The sequence below is a fragment of the Abramis brama genome (assembly GCF_963993115.1).
Source record: "Abramis brama genome assembly, chromosome: 19".
NCBI lineage: Eukaryota > Metazoa > Chordata > Actinopteri > Cypriniformes > Leuciscidae > Abramis > Abramis brama.
The window spans coordinates 27257885-27276602 of NC_139981.1; the positions used below are offsets into that span (position 1 = coordinate 27257885).

The following is an 18718-nucleotide window of genomic DNA, read 5'->3' on the forward strand; positions in this document are numbered from 1 at the left end:
GTGGTAATTACCAATAACCAACTATAACTTACCATATATTTACCCGGTAAATACCTAATTAGTTTGTAGTTTCTCTGCATTTACATACTTGTTACCTGTGGTAATTACCAATAACCAACTATAACTTACCATATATTTACCAGGTAAATACCTAGTAATTAGGGGACTGTAAAAGGAAGGGTTACCAACCTTGCTCAGTGAATACTGGGCAATATTCCCCACTGAAATAGCAAGTTTCGCCAATCTGCCCTATGTAAATGCTCTTTTAAAAAGAATGTGAGTTTGTGTTTCGAAAATCAGGGCATGCGACAATGACAATGCACCGTCCCTAGCGTGCTATGCACCTCCCTGAAATCATTTCCACTCCCAGTGGCCCTTTTTATATGATGATTATGGTTGAATAAAAATGCAGTTCATGGATTGTTGAATATTTTAATTGTAATTATTTTAATGGCTGCCTATTGCACAGTGTAGATGAACTCTGACTTCAACCTTTTGTCTTTGCTCCACATGAATACCAATACATTTTAAAAGCTTGCTTGCCAATGTATTATATTGCTTTGTGATGGTCTCAACATCCCACAATGCTTCAGGATTTCACTTTCATGTCGTGGCATTAGGTGTGTCCTGTTTATTTGGAAACTGAGTGACACTTGGGATGTGATTTTTGATTTTTTTGATTTTTGCTGTGAAAGCTCATCAGAGAGCACGATCAACGCACAAGTGATGTGACTATTCGAAATATATGCTTCACGTCTCTCTCTATGCAGTGGTTGAAATCCTGGTGGAGCACCTTATTCTGAAGTATTGATTATATTATTGATAGCATTTCATTGCATTTCTTCTTCTGACTTGAATTTAAAGGTGAAATGTAATTTCTCCATCACTAGTCACTAGTGTTTTAAAAGTGTAGTTTTAAAGTGTAGATCTGTGAGACATTAGTTTAGTTTCTAGCACCTGCCACTCTGCATTTACTCAGAATCCCAATGTTAGGAAAAAAAAATAAGATAAGATAAGATAAGAAGAGGAGATATAAGATAAGATAAGATAAGATAAGGTAAGATAAGATAAGATAAGATATAAATAACAGAAGGTTTGGCACATTTCAGCATGGATTATGAGTCTATCACAATATAATGCATACTTTGGAAAGGTGCTTTTATTGAAGAATGCATCAGTTTAAAAAAACAATATAACAACTAAATATACATTAGTAATAAAGAAATGGTCTGTTTAATTTTTACGGCTATAAGTAGGAATGGAAATGGTATTGAAAAATGACAGAATGACAATATTTGGTGCTAAGTAGTTGGGGGTAATGCATTACAAGTGATGCGAGTTATGTAATCAGAGTACTTTTTTTAAGCAACGGGTAAAGTAAAACGGTACTTTTAATTTTACAATAAAATATCGTTTACTTTTTTCCAAATAAGAAATTTGTGAGTAAGTTGCAAAGGTGTTATGTGCAGATTCAGTATTCCTCAAAATGAATAAAAGCAGGGAAATACAAATTCAGAATATTACACAAACCTTCAATAATTAAATTATACATTACATAAATATACTTTATGAATTTAATCTCACTTTATTTACCAATATATTTGCTGCTAACTTTCGATAATCCAACTCAAACATACTAATAAGCAAAAATGACAAGATAAACAGCGCATTTGTTATTTATTTATTTATTTATTTATTTATTTATTTATTTATTTATTTATTGCTGAAGTAATAGTGTTGAACATTCTTCTCCTGAATCCTGTTTTTCTGCAATCCAGAATGGCAGCACAGCTGGAAGGTTTGTTTCTCTACTGTTCAGGCTTGAATTTATATTTCCTTCAGTCTGAAGCTTATTTATTTAACTTTTGGTGTAAATGGGCAATTCAGTCTGTTAAAAGTAGAAGTTTTTTTGTTTGTTTGTTTGTTTGTTTGTTTGTTTTGTTATTAATAAACAAGCAAGCAAGAAAAATTAATGCAAAAGTAACGTAACACTTTAATACATTACTTTCCAGGTAACGAATCAGGTAACGCAATTTTTTAGGAAGTAATGCAATATTGTAATGCATTGCTTTTAAAAGTAACTTTCCCCAACACTCATTATAAGTGGATCTTTGATGTTTAAAATGAGCTCTTTAAATGTTATAACTGCATATTGACGACTAAAATGTTATTGTTTAATGTTATTTTTAGTATTATTATTCTTTATTAGTATTCATAATCATTTATATAATGTATTTTGTGAAGTCAGGGTGTGTCTGTACATGTGTGGCAGTGGGGATTTCTTTAAGACTGCAAGGGAAGCTCGGCTTCCCCTATAATGTCAAAAAATTGATGGTCAGATATGTACTATTGTGTTAACATTTTATTGACTAAAAATGCATTAGAAAACGTTCATCTCAAAGACGAGTTCGTTCAGAATCAGTTACATATAGCAGGTCGGCTGACTCGATTTCCTTCTCATACATTCACGTAGCGTCACAGTGCATTTCCCTGTTGAAGCCCAGCGTCCATTGACTTCAATGGGGCTGCTTTGAACAGTTTTTTTCAGTGCTTCGAAGCTAGACGGTCATTGGATAAATGCTGCTGCGATAAATGATGCCCACGGACGCTCAGCGTCTCTGGGAGTGAATGAGGAGTGGGCTGGCCTGGACTCTGGGCTTCTGCGTGATGATTGGAGAGTCTGTCGAAAGGCTGCATCTCCTTTTGATTGACAGCGATTTCATACAATAAAAAGTCGCTGCCGCTGAAGCTATTCAAGCTCAGTCCCATCGCGGATTTTGCAAGTGTAGTCGAAAGACAAACTGCTGCAACCTATTTCTTGGTATTTGCTTGTCAAAATTGCCAGCCAATTTTCATAATACATTTCACACAATTATACATTTATACCTTTATTATATTATTACGTATTATATTTTTTTATATTATTAATATTAATAATTAAAAAATAATTATTAAAATAATTAAAAAATATATTATTAGTAGTAGTATTATTATACTTTATTATATTATTATTTATACCTTTATTATATTATTACATTTATACAATTATACCTAACTCTGCTGACCATTGAGAGAACACTGGTCAAGTCACTGGAAAAGACGCCTAGTTGGTACGACAGGGTCACAGAGCATTTTCTTGAAAAGGAACGTAGAATTTACGTATAAATAAATGGACATTTTTTTATGATGTAGGCTGAAAATGAGCTTTCCCTTTTTGAAAGACCAGCAGCCGCCACTGATGTGTGCAGAGGAGAAACATGGGATGAGCTATATTTGGCCATACAGGAGTGTGTGCAATGTAACATTTGTTCCAGTGATGCAAGGGTAAACAGTACGTCGACTGTAGTACAGCATTCTATATGAGGAATGAGAAGAAAGATGAGTGTGCCGAGTGTAAGCGTGAGATATACATTCTATTTTAAACATAAGCAACATGTTTTTCTGGTAATGTAATTTCTTTGGTCAAGTAGCATATAAAACCCAACCTTTGTGTCCAGAGGAACGGAGAAAGCTGGGTATGAGAACATCTCTCCAGTAAATTGTCTTTTTCTCCTATGTCTTGATATTTATTAATAAATAAGAGATCTCTTGGCAAATAACTGGTGTCCAGTCCCGTGAATTAAACAACGGGGATAAAAGTTAATTCCAAGTCTACAATATGCTCGGTTTTAGCAGTGTAGAGTTCGGATTTCTCTTTCAATCATTAGTGTTGTCCATTTAACTGTCCACAAGCTCAGATCTTAATGTGATTATGTCATTGTTTACTGTTTGTTCTTGCCTTTGTTTTGAGGGAACCACAGCACTTTCTATTCTAAGGTCTGAATATGTGTCTCACTCTCTCCATTGAAGCTTTAATTAGAATGTGTCATAATTTTCTTTTAATTAATGCATTGTCCTTATTTGCTTACTCTTTCCTTTATATAAAGCCAATCTTTTATCTGCTATTGTTCATCACACACCAGTAAACCCAATTATTAATGCTCTTATTAGGGGAAAGAAATGAATATGAGAATATTGCAGTCTAATGACTCTCATACCTTGAGGAAAAACACAATATATAAATGGAGAAATACATAATAAAAAGTGTGACACTTAAGAAACATTTTCAGAGGTAGGAATGCCATTGCATTAGATCAGAGATTTCATTTATGAGATCATTTATTAATAAATTATGGACCCAGAATCTCCTCAGCCAAACTTTTGGGTAAAATGCTGTTAGTAAAGTGTTATGATTTATAATAATTTTTTTTAAATGCATGTTATAATAAATAATAAAGTAATGACATAATTATCAGTTTTGGGTGAACTCTTCCTTTAAGAGTGTGACTGGCAATCTTGACTCATTTAGTCACATTTCAGTTCATTTGGAAGAATTCCACCCAATATAAGGCAAAAGAATGCGTAAAATTTCCATACATCTTATTTGGGCCTGCTAATAAGGAGTTATTGAATCTGAAATACATGATGGCAGTGAAGGCAGGCAGTCTCATGGCAGAAATGCAGATTAGGGTGAGCAGAACTGTGAATACTCTGTTTGAATGTTAAGATCCCCTTTCCCAAAGGCAGCATGTATGCTGTAAATGACGACAGAATATTTATTTTTGGACCTATTCCTTTTAGTCTGTGCAGTTCACTCCAGGTACACTTGCTGTTCCTCTGTTGTTGTAGAGACGAGGAAGATTGTGTTGCACACTTGCAATTTTGCAGATAGAATCTTCCCCACCTCCTTCCCACTTTCTCAGGTCCCCAAAGCGCAGGCAGATAGCTGTTAACTGTCAAGTTGTTTGGCAGCCTCTCCAAGCACCACCTCCGGAGCTTTCTCCAACTGTCCTTCTCCCGGCGTCGGGTGCCAGAAGGACAGAGACCATCTTCCGCATCCCCGGCGTGTTCACCTGCCTTTCCCCTGGTGTTAGTTCGCTTTAATGCATAATGCCCTCAAGCCACTGTCTACTCTCTCTTCACACTCACTGTCGATCTTGTTTTCTCGTCTACTGCTACCTCTCCTTTTCTTTCTGTCTGGTACCTGTCTCAGCCCTGGGATAGGCTGGCAGGTGACACAAGAGCGGGATGTGATTGTGCATTTGATTAGTTTTGTTCAGGGTCAGTTAAATTACAGGTATGACTGCTTATATTTAAGGCTGTCAATTAAAATCATGTAGGAATCAAATTACTGACTTAAACATTTCACAACAGGGGCAATCATATATATATTTTTCTGTTTAACGTGTCAAAAATATTTAACACAATTAACGCAGCATCCATTTTCCCCCTTGGATAGCCTTACAGTAAATGATAACCTCATCTATAAGATGCAAAAGAGAGCTCAGTAGATTGCTACAGCAATGACTCATTTTTGTTGGCCAAACCCCGGAAACTAGGGTTCACATTTTAACTGGTACCGGTACCTGAAACTCGGTGCCGGTACCCAACAGTACCATTATTTGGTAATTTAGGCATGTCATTTGTAGAAGTGTTATTGACATTATGCCAGAGCTGCCTTGGTCGCTGTCTGCCATTGTCTGTGATGCTTGAATATTAATAAAAACAACCCTTTTAGTAAAAAAAAAGAAAAAGAAAAAAATTCTTTGAAATGTTTTGTTTTCCACATATTATGTGTTGTAAATTTTCTAGGAATCAATTAAAGACATAAAACATTAATTTAATTTATATTTTATATGAAATTAAACTTTTTTTGTCAAACAACATGCAACACAACTGAGCTTTATACTGTTAAAATTGCAACATAGAAGAAAAAGTGTGATTATTCCTTAAAAATTAAATTTTTATAATAATTTATTATTATTAGTGTTAGTATTATTATTAAATTAAGATTTCTAAATTCTACTGTTCAACAGTAATATACAGTATTATCAAGTTAAACCGAACTTTTATTTTGACGGGTTGTGGTGAAGACCTTTGAGGTTCCGTGTGTTAATGATATAACGATAGTTTTTCTTAAAAGAAATTGTAAAATGCTGATGAACTTCAGTGACTCTCAGAGCGGTTCTGGAAATGAAGTCCATGCATTCATGTTCTCATATAGTGAGACTGCAGAGGCTGAAAAACACCGCGAGCGTCACGCGTGATTCAGTGTGTGTGGTAAATGAAACCGTGCATGTGCGCCACTCATTCACACAGAGACACGCAGAACATGCAGGAGGATTCATATTTAAATAGTCTTACTCTCCCGCCCAGATGCGTTCTCAGGTACTGAAATTTGGCACAGATTGATTTGATGTGAATCGGTACTCGGTAGTACCGACGTAATTCGAGTTCGGTACCCAAACAAAAAAAGAAAAAAGGTACCACTCTATATTAGGTGTCTTTAACTACTATGTACTAATATTTAAATCAATCATTGGATACAATGCACTTATTATGTACATAAATGTTTTTTACATTTTAGTTATGTTCTTATAATTACCTACCTGCATGTAATTGCATCTGTAATTAATTTCTGTCATTACAGCTATACACTGTTCCCCTTCCCTTTTAACCCATCCTTAAACCTACCCATACGACCAGTCCTAAACTTATCCCAAATCCCACCTCAGTATAAACAAAAGTGTTGGTAACAATTTTTATGAAGTCTGTATTTATAATGGATCATAAGGGTATACTTAATGCATTATAAAACATGCATAATGCCTTATAATATGTTGTATCATCTTATAAATAATCACACCAACTGTTTCAATACATTATAACCTATTTGTGGTTATAACTTTTAAGAGTAAAATGCATTATAACACCAGATGAAGCCTGCATTCATAATGCATCATAAGGGTATTCTTAATGCATTAAACAACATCTCATGAATAAACATAACAGTAATAATACTTTTATTTATTAACAGTGATTTATCACACACTATGAATATCATTGTATCTACTTAAGTTATAATGAATTATATATCACATAGTTTCATATATTTTACTTTCCCAAGTCTCATATCTTGACACTGTTTTAAGATCTGCACAGTATCATACTATATTCTATCATACTATCGTTTACTGCTTAAAGTAATGTGACAAAAACAAAGTCTTCTTTGAAACATCTAAAAAGCTTTATAATGAAGCCTTAATATTTATAAGTGGTCTTTGTCTGCTTTAAGTAAAGTAACAAAAGTTGAATCTTCTTTTAAACAACCATAAGATATCATGAAGTGGAGACATTTTCCTTAAAGGTAGGGTAGGTAGGAATTTTATATAAAACTTTTTTCCAAATTTGTTTAAACTTTCTATATATATCAATACATAATTAAAATGTAAGTACTCTGAAAAAAAAGAGTATAAAAATCGAGTGACTCTAGACCGTTTAATCTGCATTAAACACAGCTCATTATTTCCATTCGGGACGAAACAAAGGATTGGCTTAGGCGACTGTCACTCTCTCGCAACCATAGCAACCACCCTTTTGCCACACAGGATCTGCCCATATGCGCGCGCACCCGTTTGATTTGAGGAATTCAAGAGGCACGGAACCTAGGAATAGCAAAACAATGGCAGAGAAAGAGCAATCAAAAATTCACATTACCGGCATATGCAGTTAGCGAAGGCAAACAAGGCAAAAAAGGAAGACAGTACTAGAAAAGGTAATGAACAAAAAGTCTTTGAATAAAACGCGTGTCAATATCCTCGGACCCTAGTTGCACGGCCTCTTGCACGACCTCCTCTGCTTCGCCCTCGACCCCGGACCTGTCCTCGAGCTGGCGATGCGGTACTTGTCTCTGGAGTGTAGTCCTCATCAGAGTCAACAATGCTTTCATCATGGAAACTCTTACATGCAGAACACCATATATGTTATGAATCTTACACGAAATTCATCTTCATCACAGTGTAACTGATGGTAATGGAAAAACGTGTATGCAATGCAACCTGTTTTTAGCTTTGCCTTATAGATATAACTAGCTCGTTAGCAAATCAAAAAATATATATTTTAAACTTTACCAATATCAATATGCTAGCTTGATAGTGAGTACTAAAATACATCTTATTTGTTTATATTCATAATGATAAAGTTAGATTTTTTTATTACATGTGATTCTGACATGATGTCACTACATGCACTGTGCTCCTTCCTCTCCGCTCGTCTCAGGTAAATAATGCGTCTTCCAGTTCAGCGGTCGGAGTCGCGCGTTCATGTGTTTTGGGGGCGTGGCTTTGGAAGGAGCCCAGAAGGGAGGGGGTGGAGTGAATGGAAATAATGAGCTGTCTTTAAAACAGTCGTGAGAGGTCTACAGACACTCGATTTGTATACTTTCTTTTTCAGAGTACTTACATTTTAATTATGTATTGATATATAAATAAAGTTTAAACAAATTTGGAAAATAATTTTTTAGACAATTCCTACCTACCCTATCTTTAAGGTAAAATCAAAGTTGTGTGGAAAAGTACAAAGGAACAATACATACACAATGCAAATGACGTTTTATTCACAGAAACTGTAATATTACATGGTTTTACCAAATCTAATACCTATAGAAATATATGGAAAAACAAAACAAAACATGCAGATTGAATAGGTTGCTTAATATTTATACATACAAAAAGAAACTAGAAATCAGAAGGTTGTTTTTAACAAACATTTTCAATTGATATTAAGAAGTCTTAAAGTGTATGTCCTGAAAATGATAAGAAAAGATACATTTAAATATACAATATAAACAGTTATATACAGCTTTAGGTGCACAAAAGTGCACACAAATGTGTTTTTTTACAGTCTGGTTAACCACATTCATGCACGTTGTATTTTCTAATGTCATGTATAAGGCGGCCAAGAATGTGTGAGGGGTGGTTCCTGCACTTTCAGTGGTTATCTGTTACTTTTGTCATATTTGATTGTTTCCTATGAGGCTAATGCTCATTTCATTGTGACATAGTTTAAAGGGATAGTTCACCCAAAAAGGAAAATTCTGTCATCATTGACTCTGTTTGTTCCGAACCTGTATGAGTGTGTGTTGAACACAAAATAAGATATTTTAAAGAATGCTGGTAATCAAACAGTTGATGGTGGCTATTGACGTCACAGTTTCTTACTATGGCTGTTTCATGTTAATGGCTACCATCAACTGTTTGATTACCAGCATTCTTTAAAATATCTTCTTTTGTGTTCAACAGAAGAAAGAAACTCATACAGGTTTGGGAGGTTTGGAACAACTTGAGGGTGAGTCAATGATGACAACATTTTTATTTTAGGGTGAACTATCCCTTGAAGCGCACTGGAAGTTTTTACATTTAAAACAAAATTAAAATATTGTTTTGTTGATTTTACATATGGAACACCTTTTTTATTTCCTAAGTATTGCAATACAAATGTTCAAAGCAAATAAAAAATGTTCAAAGCAAATGTGTTATAACCACTTTATGATATCTTATGGCTGTTTAAAAGACGACTTAACTTTTGTTACTTTACTTAATGCAGACGAAGTTTTAAATACTATAACCACATTATGAAGCTTTTTAGATGTTTAAAAGAAGACTTTGTTTTTGTCACTTTAAGCAGTAAAAGAACACTCATAAGATGTAGTATGATACTGTGCAGATCTAATTTCACAACAACAAAAATGTGGCTAGTAAAAATGGTGTGTGGCTAGTAACTTTGGAAAACCACTAGCCACATTGGCTAGTGAGCAAAAAAGTTAATGTCAAGCCCTGGTTATAACCACAAATAAGTATTATTAATGTTGTTACGATTATTCATACAACACATTATAAGGTTGTTTATGTAAGAGATAATCCACGGCTAGCTGTGCATTAAACTATTTTAATGCACGATGTGGAGGCAAAGAACCGCCCGACGCGAGGCCTGACATTCCAAATCCATTTGTCCTGTTGTTGGAAGGAGCACAAGCATGTGGAGTACACCAAAAATAGAATGGCCTTGCGATTACTGTCGGAAACTCAATGCAGAATTTTTGAGATTTTCCCTTTCAAGTAGACATAACTGCCTAGAGTCATTACGCAGATGCCTGCTGAGAGATCTGACTTTGTTTTAAAGGGACTTTTGTCATTTTCTGATCCAATCCCTCTAATCCAATCCATTTTTTCCCTTGATTATCCAAGTAAACAATTTCTTAAAATGTTATTTATATATTTTTTGACAGAAAAGCCACGAGAATCATGCTTCGACCCTGGGAATATTATGAACGGAACTAGATTGGGAATGGACTACAAGCTGGGATCAACTGTGACGTATCAGTGTGATTCTGGGTACACCATTGCGGGACCACCCACTCTCACCTGCATCATTGGGACTGATGGGAAACCTGTATGGGACAAGGCTCTGCCTACGTGTAAAGGTAGGAACGGTGCCGTTTCTGTACAGAGACATAAGGGGTGTTGATAGGAGCAACAGAAATGGGAGTGTAGATTTTTATTGTTGCACATCAATGATAAGTATTTTAACTCAAATGGTACATAATGTGTTTTTACACTATGTAATGGTCTGGGTGCATGCTACTATACTTTAAGACCCATGTTTGGGGTGTCCCAAGCCCTGCATTCAGGGGGAGAGAAAAGGAGGCGAATGTTTGGTTTGTGCCTTCTTTAAACAAAATACAATTGTTAACTGTAACCTGTGTCATGCAGATTATTTATAACGCATTGCCACTATAGGTTACAACTGATGCCAGACTTATGTTATATTTTGGTTTGTGTCTATCAAATTAAAATTTTAAAATGAATGAGATGAAGTACATTTTGTTTGTCAAGTATTTATTTCACTGGATTATTCAAAAATAGACATTATGACATGAATATTTAATCCATAAATAATTTTTTGCGTTTCATTACCATAATTCATTAACATAAGTTATTCATGGCATATTTTTTTTTCTCCTTTGGATACCACCCACCAATACAGGACATTTTTAATTATTGCTGGGTTTTTATTAATTAATTCATGTTTTCACATATTGTTTGGTGCATTGATTTTAGAACCTTCATTTTTGTCCTGCAGTTTTAAATGCAAAGTATTGATGCATGTTAATTTGATTAAGCACTTCTTTAAAGAAATTAGCAGCAGCCTCCTTATCAGAGACATTTTTCCTTTTGTTTTTTACAATCTTGAGAGTTAATTGATTAGGCCATTGTTACATGCATAGTTCTGCTCTGTCACACTGCCATTATTTATTGGGTTTGGAGAAACCGTCTGGTTCTCCCATTGGCTTACACACAGAGAGAGAGAGGGAGAGAGAGAGAGAGAGAGAGAGAGAGAGAGAGAGAGAGAGAGAGAGAGAATTTAAATTACTCTTTATTACAAAAGACAAAAACAGATTAACAATAAACCAATGGAATCAATAAAACATGATTATAAGAAGAGAGAGAGAGAGAGACAGACAGACAGACAGATGCGGACAGAGGCCTTCAAAAGAACAGCGCCCAGGTCTTTGTCCCTTAGTGACAGAAGAGAGAGCTTGGGTGGTGACAAGTGTCACTCATTCACACATTTCCTGTCAATCCAAGACCTTTCTAATTTCTCTAGCTTTCTCCTCTATCTTCCATTTCTTTTTTTCAAACCTTCTGGGTTTTGGTCACATGTTCAGGGATCTAGCAGTCAAGGCAAAGCATAGCACTATCAGGGATAGTAGATATATATCCCACCAATCATAATCCAAATCTGCCATGGTTGAGTCAGTGTTGTTATGTCCAGCCCAGTTGATCCGCTCGAATAAACAGATTGCAATTTCATTCCGTGCCGCTAGCTATGCAGAAATCACACACTTCACTGTTATGTAATTCCCAGTGTTTCTGTGATAATAGCTCAAATCACATGACAAAAGAAGCATGTGCTCCCTCTGAACCCAGCATGTTTAAAAACAACACCAGGTTATAGATAGGAACGTGCAATGAACATCATTGACCCCAATCTGAAGGTCAAGCAAGGGTTTTTGCACCTCAGTAGCATCCGTTGATTATTTAACCTCTTTTGATGGAGATGGAAAGCCGCCGATGCCCTTTGCGAGACAGCCTCATTTCCGCACTCCAGGAACATTTTGTTTGTCCTCACTGATGGAATTTCCAGCACGTTGCTTTGCCCATCTTTATGCATGAGCTGTAACTGTGGGGCAGAGACATATTCCTATACAGGTCATTGTTGAGCTAACATAATCATCTGATTGTGTCATGAGAGATGCTTTATTTGAACTTAATCATCCGCACAGAGTGTACGCAAGCCCACGTTCATACAATCCATTAGCTTTCTGCCTGCTAAGAATCCCCCCCGGCTCCTCTATTAGTTAAGTGAGGATGTCTACCAAAGACAACTGGATTCTGAAGAGGTTGGACAGCCTGACTCAGTCGATATCAGCCTCTTTAAATAACGGTAGCAGGGATAAACATTTTTCTTTTTTTTAAATAATGAAGTGTTGCAGTCAGTTGCAGTTCAACAGAGACAGTTTGCTGCTTCGGTTAGACAGTGCTGTTGAAACACCAGCATGCTGGTTTATTACAGTTTTGTACAAAGTGCTAAAACCCCAGCAACTGCCTAGCAACTACTCAGATCACCTTCGCAACAACATGGAAAGGCCTATTCCACTTCAAGTTTCAGGTCTCTCTTCAAACGTATTCAAAGTGTACTTACCTAAGAAAGTACTAAGGTAACTACATGGGTCAAGGTTAGGTTTGGGGTAGGTTCAGGGTTAGTACCTAGTTATTACCCAGTTATTGTAATTACTATAATAAGTACATAGTATGTGCATGGGGAACAGGACTGTAAAATAATGTGCTACCAAATTTTGTTTTGAACTTGACTTCTCTAGTTGCGGCTAGTGCTGGTTTTGTCCTTGTCTAGCTGGTGAACCAAAATAGCAATCCTGTCTAAAAGTAAAACTTATCCAGTTAAGGTGGTTGAACAGAATAGTCTTTCTGGTGAAGCTGGCTGACTAAAGAAGTCTTGTGGATAATCTAGTTAAGATTCGCCAGCATCCCTTTCAGCTTGAAATTATGAACAGTAGGTCTTACACCATAGTGATCATATATAGGGATGCACAATATATCAGAATCATGTATATACAATTGTATATAAGTATGTCCCATTTTATCCACAAACATGCAGCACTTGTGTAGGGCGATATACTATATTGCACATCCCAACTGCTTGTTTGCTATATTATCCCCCAGCTCTAATCTGCTAAATATGACTATATAAGACATGAAAATATTAAGATATTATAAACATTAACAATATGATTTTCTGCTCTTAAGATGTTTTGAAACAGTGTGTATTGTGAAAAGTGATATACAAATACATTTAACTTGACTTGCTATTTGATATCTTCTGATTTTAGATCAATAATATGTTTTTTTACTAGAAATTTCTGTAGCTCAAACAGTACATGTCTAACAAAATCATTGTCTTTTGATGTGTGATGTTTATCAATCGATATTTGGATAATTGGTCATTGATTGTTCACATATATATATATATATATATATATATATATATATATATATATATATATATATATATATATATATATATATATATATATATATTTAGATTGTCTTTACGGTCCATCGAATGTTTTCTTAAATTTATTATTTGTAAAAAAAATAAACAAATATAAAAAGAATTCCAAAATCACCTCTGATTTTTAGACCCCACTAATATCTCAGTATATCAGTGTTACTTTATTATACTATTATGGTTTTTATTACTATTTTGAATTTCATGTTTTAGTTTTTGTTATTTAAACTAAATTAAAATGAAAAATTGTGTCAACTATAGATGATTTATTTTGTTTTATTTTATTTTAGTTAAAGATTATTTGATTACAAATAACACGTTTTTAGTTTTCGTTACCTACAGGAACCCTGCTCAGTATTGTTCTTGTTTATCAGTCAGAAGTCACTAATCATTGACATACAGAAGTATTTTGTGGTGGTCATGGCGCATTGATTCACAGGCATCAGTTTGTGGAGGTTAATCCTTTTAGCCGTCCTCAGTCAGAGCCCTTTAATGCAGAGGTGTGAGGTTAGACGAAGTAGAAAAGAGACTGTGAGCCATTTGCAATGCTTTCATACACTGCCGCTGCAGCTTCCTTTTATCAATAGTCCATGCTTACAACTAATGAGGTAAATGGCTTGCTGAGTACTTATGACCTTTTAGCCAAAGTGGGCGCTTCCAAGTAGTCCAGTGAGAATGAGTCAGATTTGATTGGGGGGCAGCAACGGATGAACGGAGGTATCGGAGTTTCACTTTGTGGGGTGGGCGATGGCTTAAAAAGAATGCAGTAGGCACAATTGGAAATCGTTCTGAAAACCCAGGGAGATGTGAAGCAAATGTTGCCATTTCACGGGCCATTTCATCATATTGTCTGTCACTTCAGTTTATTTCTAGTCTCCAAAATCTGTTATTTATGTCACCTTCAGCAAGGAGAGGCAGCACGACATCACTGCATTTATCCATTGTGTCGACCTCCAGCAATACACAGTGCACATAGTGTTCAAAGCATAACTAATATGCTGGAGCCTTAGGCCAGGATAATGACTTTAACAAGATCATTTAAGAATTAATGGGGTGTGATGCTCTCTCATCATTTAAGCCATATAAGCAGATGCATACATACAATCCACATGTGACACATGGTTGTAATAAACTTCTGATTTCATATTGGCATATAACCACTTGTAGGAAAACAAATAGAAGAAATTGTAGCATTCAACATGATGGCTATAGGAATGAATGTCCCTTTTCAAGACAGGCTTCACCTGTCTTGAAATTACACCTATTGTGACGTGTGTTTCACAGGACTCGCAAGTGCAATGCTTTACCAAGTGAGCTACCGATCAAGTGTATATGTCAAAAAAGCCATACGGGAACTGTGGTCAATTCAAAAAGTTGTCAGTTCAGCTGGAAACTTCAGGGAATTGTAAATATAGGTATGTTCTGCAAAAATGTAGGTACTGGCACACTTTTCCAATAAGCTTGTGTTGTTTAAAAGACCTAAAAAGTTTTAAATTCAGTTCAGTAATCAAATTTAAGGCCATAAAAAGTCTTAAGTATCTTATGGTATAACAAAACCAGTCAATGAATACCACACGTTCATATGATCTACTATTGATCAATTAAGAGTTTTTAATATGCGTCTGCATTAGCTGATTTATGCATTTAGTGTATTTTGTGCACTGCCATTTGTACCATTGTTGTCAGATTGTATTGCTGATTTCACTTAATTTTGACAAACAGTTGCTGTTTAAGTCGACAGGAGCTGTAGCTGTAAATTACTTTTCTTAAAGATACTTTAATGCAAAATCTGCACCTGATAAAGAGTTAAAACACCTGTAAGATCTAGTCAAGTCACCTTTATTTATATAGTGCTTTATACAGTACAGGTTGTTTCAAAGCTGCTTTACAGTGAAGCATGTCCCTCAACCCTTTGAATTTTTGTTTATTACATATTTTGGCTAATTTTATGATACATTCATCTAACAACAAAGAACCATAAACACACAGCACCACACAAAAATCTAGCAGCATGAACATGAAACCACCAAGAACACCCTAACAACTGCCTACTGCCTGTCAAACTTCAAATCTCTGTTCAAACTGCTGCTAGTTTGTGTAAAGCTAAACTTTTCTCAACTTTACCACATCACTGGACATACCCACATCACACAATGATTTGTAGTGATGGGAAGTCATTTATTTTCTATGAGCAACAGCAACCATTGCTGTCACTCATTGAATATGAATGATTTCCACTTGGTGAAAATTACTGTATGTAGTGATTTTCTGTATCACGACCCAGAACATCCTTAGCAACACACTAGCAACCATTCAGCAATGTTATGACAACAACCTAGAGCTCCCGAGTAGCCACCTACATTGTCCTAGGATCCACCAGAACACCAGAGCAACCATATAACAACATTCTATAAACCACCCAGAATACCCTAACAACTACTTAACATCCATTTAGAACAAACAGCAAAGCCTACATCCCTTCAAACTTCAAATCAATCTTCAAACTGCTGTTCATTTTCATTAATGTAAACTTTCTCTGCTGCATCACTGGACGTGCCCATGTCATGCATTAACAGACTTGCATTAATGTGAAACACATTTACAGCAACACATACATCATGTATGTGCTGCTGTAAATGTGTTTCATGCATGGTCACATCTCCGTCGTTTGGTTCAACAATATATGTTATTAATATGTAATATATGTAATTTCCACACACTTTACTTTTGTATACATACGCTTCACTCAGTCAGCAGCATTCTCCACAGCATAATTTCTGATGCTGCTGCAATGAGCATTCTTTGGAGGACCTTCTGAGGACCGGGGGTTGTTCCCTGCCGTTTTGATTTATAAGTTCCCTCTTAAGCCTGGTTCAGACTACATGAGTTCATAAATCTTAAAGGGTTAGTTCACCCAAAAATGAAAATTCTGTCAGTAATTACTCACCCTCATGTTGTTCCAACCGCGTAAGACCTTCGTTCATCTTCGGAACATAAATTAAGATATTTTTGATGAAATCTGAGTGCTGGATCACTTGTCCATAGGCTGCTAGGTGACCGAAACTTGCTGGCCCAGAAAAGTTATTAAAGAGATTGTTAATATAGTCCAAGTGACTACAGTGGCTTAATCTTAAGTATATCAAGCGACGAGAATACTTTTTGTGCGCACAAACAAACAAAAATAACGACTTTATTCCACTATTCATTGCCTTCTCTCTGGGCCTCGTAGTGTTTTTGCGCAGCGCGTCTGTGTTACACGTCATCACGCATCACACACATGACCAGCGTCGGCCAATAGTGAGCCTACGTGGTGACGTGTAACACAGACGCGCAGCGCAAAAACACTACGTGAACCAACTAGAGGCCCAGAGAGAAGGAAATGAATAGTGGAATAAAGTCGTTATTTTTGTTTGTTTTTGTGCACAAAAAGTATTTTCGTCGCTTGATATACTTAAGATTGAGCCACTGTAGTCACTTGGACTATATTAACGATCTCTTTAATAACTTTTCTGGGCCAGCAAGTTTCGGTCACCTAGCAGCCTATGGAGAAGTGATCAGCTCTCAGATTTCATCAAAAATATCTTAATTTGTGTTCCGAAGATGAACGAAGGTCTTACGCGGTTGGAACAACATGAGGGTGAGTAATTACTGACAGAATTTTCATTTTTGGGTGAACTAACCCTTTAACCGATTGTGAAATCTGGTTGTATCGCACACATAAGGAGAATCTTCACAGATTTTCTTCTTTCAAATCTCAAACCTGTACACACTTTCAAGATTTGAAAATCGTGGCATATCACACACTACAAGATTTTCTTAAGATTATCATGCCAGATTCAGATTTAGCACCTCACGGGGAAGCGGATGTAAACAAAATGGATAGTGTGTCGCGGCAACTTCCTGTAGACATTATATGAGGAGACATTATAGAGGCAGTCGTGTTGTTTAACGTGTTTTCTTAATCTCTGTTGTCCACCGGACCCGTACAACTGCTTGTTGTTTCGCAGTCGCCATTTCAAAAGTTCCATCACTTCCGTCTCCTTGTAGACTTGTCTCTCATTGTAATCATAGTTGTAATCATCCCAAATTTAAAATCCTATATATCAAACATGTTTGATATTGTTGGGGCGGCCCGATATGTCCGCAAGCAGATTGGGAGGTTTAAGATACGCCTCGCACCGGAGGAATCTTTTCATAGTTCCTAGAACTATTGGCGGAAGTACCCAGATTTTGGCATGTTCGCACCGCAGGAACTAGGAAAGATTTTAGTTCTAGGAACTCCTTTTGGAGGAACTAATTTAGCTCCTACAGTAGGGTCTAAACCAGCACTATAGGAACTACCAGTGATGTTAGTATACACTGATTGGCTGAACACACGCGAAACACCAGCACCCGCCATTTAAAAAAAAGCTGTGTAAACATACAGATTATAGCCTATATATTCACTCCACAAACTAACTCTACAAACATGGAAAACAGTGATAGATGGGCCTCTTAACCTTTACGCTGAGGAGAAAATCCAACGCCAATTTGAGGGGACCAAGCGAAACATGATTATGTATTTCTGCTCAGCTAGCAACATTGCAACATAGCAACGGCATACGCTAATAACTTTTCATTACTGTCTCCTTTCTATGTATAACAGTTATATCTAATAACCTATTAGACAGGACTGTTAGACAGATCGTAAACTAATGAACACGGAGAATGCGAACATTGTGAGCTCAGGCTCTGCGCCGTCTCAGCGCCGTCAAAAAGGTCCACCGCGCCGTCAAAATAAAAGTCACAACAACAAGCGCATCTTACGTCACTTCAGAGTTCCTACTGGTGGTGCGAATGCAACCAGGAAAATGTTCCTTGGGGAACTATTAGTTATCGGGGAACCACCCTGGTGGCTAGTTCCTAGAACTAAGTTCCTAGAACTACCTGGTGCGAAAGCCCCTATTAACATATAATCTGGGCCGAACACCGGAACCGACCGATGCCCTGGACGCAATTTTTTTTCTCCAAATGTCGGGACGGATAATTCGGGCATAAATCGTCCTAAAACTCCTCTAGTCTGAGCTTGGCTATACTTCATACTCTGGGGTTCCCTTATACACTTATACACATGTGCCCTCTTCTAAAACGACACTGATTGTCAACCATTCCCCCAAAATTGTAGTGCATATGCTTCTCTGAGAGTGCAAGTAGAGAGTGCAGTGCTCTATGGTGCCTCTGAGTGAAGGTCTTTGTGGCAGATATGCAGATC

General features: G+C 36.3%; 1 protein-coding gene across 1 annotated transcript in view; it reads left to right on the top strand.

The window, feature by feature from the left end:
* Positions 1–18718, top strand: part of LOC311069532 (CUB and sushi domain-containing protein 1) — a 684283-nt gene that overhangs the window by 536601 nt on the left and 128964 nt on the right. Inside the window, exon 30 of the mRNA XM_084092746.1 lies at positions 10106–10300. Coding sequence (XP_083948872.1) covers positions 10106–10300 — 195 coding nt within the window. The remainder of the gene's footprint in view (positions 1–10105; positions 10301–18718) is intronic.